Genomic DNA, 7,229 nt, shown 5'->3' with positions numbered 1-7,229 from the left:
ACACACACACACACACACACACACACACACACACACACACACACACACACACACACACAGCATCACATAAACACATATAAAGTAATTACCTCAAACTCTGAGTCCCTGGTGTAAAATGAATGTGAAGGGTCTTACCCGCGTGCATGGAGCAGGTGCACTGAGATCCTGTCAAAGTCCCTGGTGCTCAGCCGTCCCTGCGGACCACGGCAGCATATTAGCACGGGTCTCCTCGCAGTCTTCTCCCTCTCCGGATTGGCTCTAGTATTCCCAGTCTGCGTGTCCCTCCGTACCCTCCTCCGCACTCCTCTTCTTCCTCTTGATGCAGCAGAGGCTCCAGTGAGTGAGTGAGTGTGTGGGTGAGTGTACGTGTGTGTGTGCTCTGCCCCTCTCAGAGTCCCCCTCAGCAGCAGCAGGAGCAGCAAGAGCAGCACACTGAGCCGACCGGTCGTGGGAGTTGCTCTCTTTTGCAGTCCAAGCCTGAAAACGCAGCACGGAGGACCTTTGCCAGTTTCTCAGCTGTATGCGGTATTGATGGAGTTGCTGAGGGGATGCTAACACAGCATGAATTCTCACCGTTCCCTGCTCTCCTCCACCCAACCCTCCTCTCTCTTTCCTAAACACACACACGCTCTCTCTCTCTATCTCTCTCTCTCTCTCTCTGTGTGTGTGTGTGTGTGAGTGCACGCGCGCCAGGCTTGCTTTTCTGTTCAGACCCTTTCAGCCTCGCCTTCAAATGTCAAAGACCTGACTTGCCAGCTAAACCTGATCAAAGACTTAACTACCCTCCCCAAAGCACTGCCCCAATGACTGCCCACCTATTACACTGGCTGCTCCCTGTAAATGCTGCTTCCATGAGCATCATCTGCTGTTAAAACTTACCAGTGTTTGGATTTATTGCAGTTACACTGACCACCAGGGAACATAAAATAAACACCGAAGGTGCACTTACCGTGTGTGTGTGTGCGCGCGCGCTGTGTGAATGCTACACTTCTATCAGTGTGTGCAGCAGAGGAAGAAAGCCTAAAAGTGCAGTTGTTGCAGTAAATCCTGGGTTCAGTGAGGGGGTAGCATGGAGACGGATTACAAAGGTATAGCCTACTAAGTCTTATAGAAATGAGCTCTTGAGTTATTTCCATTCCTTATGCTCCCACTGTGGGAGAGATGGGTCAAGGTCATTCCACACATTCATTTCTATGGAAATGAATGTGTGTGACAGCAGTGACACGGGTGATGATCAGCATGCAGGACCAAAACCTTTATGGTGTTTTCAGAATGCTAATGCTTTCACTTTAAAAAACACAAAACAAAACAAAACATATTATAAAAGAATAGAGATCATATTAGATCATTTCCCCTCTCCACATGGACTAATTTGATGTTTGACAGCTGACAGGTGCACACGCACTGCTCTTGTTTGATGGAAAAAGCATATTTGAGTGAAAGCCAGGGTGGGGCGTGTGGATATGCACGACAAGAAGAACTATCAGATTCGCCCAGTGTGCAGGGAAGGCCATCTGACATCACTGACACATCACTCAGTTTAATTGAATTGCCAGGGGTCACAGAGAGCTGCAGTATCTAAAAAGCCAGATCAAGAGAGCAGGGAGAAGTGAATGAATCATTCATGGCTTATAAAACAAATGCTCTGCCAAAATATTAATGCCAGCAGTTATCAGGGGTAGATTTAACCTGTTAATTAGATTTTAACCAATCGGTAAGTAAATGCTAATAACGTACATCGCCCAGCCAAAGAAACATCAGTGTCCTTTTTTGGTGAAATAAAACAAAACAGTTTACATCAGTTCTGACAAAAACAGTGAGCAACAGAGTACATTAAGCTCTAAAAGGAGCTGATGGCACCAAGCCCCCTCCCCATGAAATGAAATTCAACACAGAGGAGCTGCAGCTCAAGAATGCAACCCCTGCTCATTTACTCACTCCTGCACGGCAGTGAGCACTCAGACTCTGCTCACAACTAATGTGGGACATTTTCATTACCGACCCGAGTGCTGTTTACTTATTGTTTAGTGTGCTGATTTTAGGTTTCTTTAAGTTTCTTCATCTTTCAGTTCAGCTAATAAATCGGTATTATGGTGCTAGTAGGTTCCTTTCTGATGTTTTGAAACTTTATGACATACTTTTGTGCGCTTATTGCACACATCACTCAACATTATAACTAATGCATGAGTAATTCAACCAAAATGTTATTTTGACTAGCTACCATACCATTAAGTGAGGTTCCAATGGTGTGTATGTTCTACTAAATAAATTGTCCTCCAATGCTTTAACAAGAATAAAAACTACAGCAGTCATCTACTGTCTCGCATTGTTTTAATAAAATGTGTCGCACACAGTTGCTTCAGATTTTTTTCTTCTAAACAGAGATCACAGAAAAAAAAGTTTTATTTCCAGTTTTATTTCCAGTAAAAAAAAACAAAAGGGCCCCAAAAACACTTCTGTGCTTCTCGGTAGAACTACTGTAATCTTTCACAGGCTGTCATGCTTTCATATAACGTACATGAACACGCAGATATTACACATATGGGAATATTCAAGTTATAAAACCTCTGTCTTTAGGTAGTGCTGTGTCTTTTGCTTCACCTGTGGGCTGTTTGGTACACTCGATGTCTGCCGGTCGTAGTCGCCCATGCACACAGCTACAAAGAACAAAGTCCCTCCGATGACCAGTGCCAGTCCTCCGAACCATCCGGAGAACATCGCCTCCCCATACTCCCATCGTGGCATCACATCAGGAAAACCCTCATCCCAGAAGTCCACCACAGTTGTATAGGCCACAACAGACACAGGAGCCAGAGTAGTGAGCCCAGACACCCAGGACAGCACCCCACTAAAGATGAGGAGCCTTCTCTTCACACCAGGCGGCTCCATACACATCTCAACCCCCTCCAGACCCGGGAAAGCAGCCAGTACAGCTGAAGCACCAGTACCAATAGACACTGACATGAGCACCCTGGAGATCTGTAGGTCCAACGGCAGTCCCATGATGGAATCGTAGGCCTTACACTGAATTCCCACTTCCTCGGTGTAGAGGCAGGTGTGCCACAGCCCAGAGAACCAGTTCTCCACTTCATTGAGATCAGAGTTCATTGTTTTCCAATGTGGAAGGAAGGTGGTGATCAGAGATGTCACCAAGCCTCCAACCGTCACAAAGAGCGCGGTCCTTTGCATCATTTTAGCTGTTAGAAAAACCATCTTCTGCCTTTGTGCAGTGAAGTCTGTGCTGTGATTCTGTGTCCAAATCTAAGTAAAGTTAGGTAAGCCATCCAAGTGGCTCTGTAGCTCGTCCCACCTGCTGGACAGACCTGGACGGCCCACTTCTTACTTCTTTAAGAAAATGCACCTGATAAGTAGGAGAAAATCTCGTACCACATAACAACGGCCATACTGTTTGGTTTCAGTGTTCAATGTCATCCCAGTGAACAACGAACTCTGTATTTAAATGAAACCAGATATGAGCAGAGGGATTCTGGGCCGTGTGTTTGCACAAGTCAACTTGAATGAAACGAGCAACCTGTGCATGAGGGGCACATGAAAAAGAAAGACATAAAAGTTACTGTTTCACGTGACTGTGAACTTCAGTACAACTTTAAACGTTTCAGCAAAATTAGGTGAGGTATGGTCTTTCGTTTTTGATTATATATTATTTGTTTAAGATATTTATTTTGATTTGCAAAATTTCTCAAGTATCTCTACTATGAATAGCACTTTGTGCTCACTGCAGCAATACAAAAGTCCAAAAGAGTCCAGCACCTTGGGAATTCCTCTGTGGGTTGTTACAGATCCTGCAGTACAACTGCCACCTTGTAGAAAACCAATATAATGCCTCTGCATTTAGGACAAACATTTTGTCTTAGTCCCATGAACAAAATTTACTATAAATGTTCAGAAAATACTTTTCTTTTAGTTTTATTCATCTCATACTGGGATTATTAAGGGTGACCTCAGTACATACATAAGAACCTATAACACATCTCAAATGAATAATTAAAATTAAACCACTTAATTTAATTTAGATCACGTGAGTAAACCAAAATCGCTGCAGTGCAAAACCTTGCAGATTTAAAAGGAATTCATCTGCTCAAACCAGGGAGTGTTGTCTGAACTTATCATGCATGGATCTGTGGAAACTGAGACCCCTGACGGACATGCTAATTTAATGAAAGGTCAAGGTCTGACCTTCAGCTTTTTCACACTGTGTTTAAGTTGCACTGGCTTTAGTTTGCAACAGTAGTCTGAATTTTAGATTAGCACCAGTAAGGCCAACAAAAGTGTCTTTGAATATTTCACTTTAAACATCAGCTGTTTAAAATTAAAAATTATACTGCTGGACTGGATGAGGACTGCTGCCCCACTTTAACCCCAAACACTAAAAACAGCAAAACAACCTGCCGGCTGATCCAGTCTAGTATGGTCCCTGCATAAAGCCAGTGAGGATGGCCAATGCTGTAGTTTTAGGCAAAGCTGACATAATGGAGTTATCGGCTCTTTGCACAGATGGCTGTAGGATTTAAAAGCAGTTTAAAAGTTAGGTTTGGGCTCAAGAATAAAGTCATCTGTTAGAGACTCTAACAGATGACTTTATTCTTTTTGTGTAGTGTTATCACGAATCTAGAGCCCAGAAGATTCGTGATAACACAACGTGACAATAGCTTCTAAAGAGAGGTTAAATCAATCAATTCTGTGGTTTCAGAAAAACTTCAGTTTTTTGACACATTCCTTTGTGTTTATTGATTAACTGACAAAATGGTTGCGCACAAACTTCAATCACGTTGGTATACTGGTGAATCAGAGCACAGGCACAGAACACATGACTCATTCTGTAAGAGATTTATTAAGGCTTCAAGTGCATGATAACAGAATAATATCACTAAATACTAAGTTCAGTATTGTAGGATACACAGATTTTGTTAATGGTAAGAATTATCACAAAGACATGTGCCAGCAACAGTACTTAACACAGAGATATATTATAATTATTTTCATATGATTTGGATTCTTTACCGCAAAAGACATATGTAAATAATACAAACTTAAATGAATAGAGATTTAGATAAATAACCCATTCGACTTTAATAGATGTGATGGTTTATTGAGATGATACATCTGATGAAATTGAATCCATTTCTATTGTCACACTTGTGAAAATATACAGTAACCTGTATATTTATCAAAAAAAAAAAAGCCAAAGCAACAGTGAGCAGAATAATCTCTTTGCAAAAAAGGTCTGTCTGTACAAAATAAATAAAAGCAGAGTTATACATGAAAAGATAATTTTACACTATTTAACAATTCTAGCTACAATCTGGTTCCTTCACTGATTTCATTCCTCGCTGAGATGCAGAGGGACAAACAACAACAACAACAACAATAGCAACTCGATACAGTGTGGATAAAAGGCATCAGTTGAATGGGGTATGACACATGCAAGGAATGATTAGGTGGAGCAGGGATGTATGGCTTCTGCAAGAGTAGAAAAGAGCCGTCCTAAATATCGGAGCACATCTCGGCACACTGTTTGTCTGATATGTGTGTGGCTAGCGACTCAATGATGTCCAACAACAGCAGCTGGCTGAGAGACCTCAGGTTGGGGAGCTTGGATACCTTTGGGAGGGGAGGAGAACAAAAAAAATGAAAAAAAGAACAGCAAATTAAGATAAGACAATGAGTCAAAAATGGGGAATAAGCAGCACTTGATTGCTCATGCACAACAAAATGAAGATAAAAGATAAAAAGAAGATAAAAGCTTAACAGAAATACAGCAGAGCTAACACTCCAGTGAAGTAAAGTTAAAACTGAGTGCTTCTTTGTTCCTTTGGATAACAAACAATAATCAGAGCGACACCTCATCGCAATGTGATGAGGTGCTTGTACAGCCGGCCAGCCTGTAAACAGTCTCCTCTTCACGCAGAAGATGGAGGGTGATCCACTAAGAGGCCAAAGGTGTCAGTCTCCCGCAAAGAAGAGGGGACTAGAGGGTTAGCTCAGCTGCAGTGAGTGGGCAGCAAACCCCCAGGGCTTCGGATACAAGCCCACCCACCTTGATGAACTGGTGGACAATAATGTGGAGACAGTGCTTCTTCATGTCCAGAGCCTGGGTCTTGTCAGCTGCCTCAAGAATCTGAGAGAGGATAGCGAGAGAGAAGTGAGTGAAGAAATGATTTATTTTGTTCAAAAGTGAGGGACTGCATTGTCCAATTAGGTCACTGCTCCCCCTGGGAGAAAGCACAATACCTGCAAGACATTCTCCACAGTGACGTTCATCTCGAGATTCTGCTTGCAGTAAGCCTGCAGCCTGTTGTTAGAAAACCCATAGTAATATGGTGCAGCAAACAGATAGCTGTTAATCCAGGGTCAAGGATGTAAACCAAGTTTACCGCAATGAAACTCACGTTAACCAAAAAGTAAAGCCGGGTGCTTTGACAACCCATGTGGCTTAATTTTCGAAAAAGCTTCAGTGTGATTTAGAAACTCACTATATGAAACTGCAAATTTAACAACTCCATAACAGAAACATTTTAGGCCCTATTTTGTTTCTGGCATTGACATATTTATGAATTATTTCATTGTGTCCCTGAACTTATCTACTTATAAACCATTTATAAACATTAACCAACACTAACTCTTAACTTAAACATCACCATCTTCTAACTTACAGATAAAAAGTTCACACCTTTTTTATGTTAAATATTGAGTTCTTTTGTGACGAGCCAGCAGTTTTACTGTTAGTGATACAAACTGTACTCGATACAAATGTCTCTGTAGGAATATGTTGTGTTTTTTAAGGACCTGAACAGAAGAAAAGTATTGAGGTCTGTTTTTAGACAGAAATTAATTAATTGATTAATCATTATTATTATCTAGGCTATCTTTACTCATTTCATTTTTAATTATATTTGCAGAAATGTTAAAGTTAAAAAAAAAAACCCAAAAAACTCTACAATTGAAAAGGATACAGGGAATCCTCTGGAGGCATGTTCACGTCACCATAGTAGATATAACGCAGCATCGACTCAAAGGCCTGCTTACTCGGGACCATCTCACCAATGGATATATTTACTTGACCGTCCACGGGCATGAAGGAGCGGAACATTGCCTCAAAGTAACTGAGGAGTAACAGTATCAAAAGGATAAGTCACACCATTAAGCTGAAATGGACCATGACCAACTGTGATACAACATCAAGCCATTACAGAAAGCAATCAAATCTA

The 7,229-nt window shown here is 41.6% G+C and overlaps 3 protein-coding genes across 5 annotated transcripts in view; all 3 read right to left on the bottom strand.

Moving 5' to 3' along the window:
• Nucleotides 1–345, bottom strand: part of aifm3 (AIF family member 3) — a 17,426-nt gene extending 17,081 nt beyond the window's left edge. For both annotated transcript variants that reach the window (XM_005722229.1, XM_005722230.1), the window contains exon 1: nt 136–345. The gene's annotated coding sequence lies outside the window, so the exon portion shown is untranslated. The remainder of the gene's footprint in view (nt 1–135) is intronic.
• Nucleotides 346–2,556: 2,211 nt separating this feature from the next.
• cldn26 (claudin 26) lies at nt 2,557–3,213 on the bottom strand. Its single transcript, XM_005722227.1, has one exon. It carries the CDS (start codon nt 3,211–3,213, stop codon nt 2,557–2,559), a length of 657 nt encoding a protein of 218 aa, XP_005722284.1.
• A 1,620-nt stretch (nt 3,214–4,833) lies between these two features.
• lztr1 (leucine zipper like post translational regulator 1) overlaps nt 4,834–7,229 on the bottom strand; it is a 9,854-nt gene continuing 7,458 nt past the window's right edge. For both annotated transcript variants that reach the window (XM_013914148.1, XM_013914153.1), the window contains 3 exons: nt 6,253–6,358; nt 6,059–6,139; nt 4,834–5,622 (listed from right to left, as the gene is read on the bottom strand). In XM_013914148.1, coding sequence (XP_013769602.1) covers nt 5,506–5,622; nt 6,059–6,139; nt 6,253–6,358 — 304 coding nt within the window. In that variant the 3' untranslated portion in view covers nt 4,834–5,505. The remainder of the gene's footprint in view (nt 5,623–6,058; nt 6,140–6,252; nt 6,359–7,229) is intronic.

The sequence above is a fragment of the Pundamilia nyererei genome, unplaced genomic scaffold (genome assembly GCF_000239375.1).
Source record: "Pundamilia nyererei isolate P.nyererei 1_Seehausen unplaced genomic scaffold, PunNye1.0 scaffold00006, whole genome shotgun sequence".
In the NCBI taxonomy this organism is placed as follows: Eukaryota; Metazoa; Chordata; class Actinopteri; order Cichliformes; family Cichlidae; genus Pundamilia; species Pundamilia nyererei.
The sequence above is the reverse complement of the archived record's forward strand: the minus strand, read 5'-3'. Positions and strand labels throughout refer to the sequence as shown.

Bases quoted from the DNA above. Each gene is read 5' to 3' on its own strand.
- cldn26 (XM_005722227.1), bottom strand. From the start codon at position 3,213: ATGGTTTTTCTAACAGCTAAAATGATGCAAAGGACCGCGCTCTTTGTG.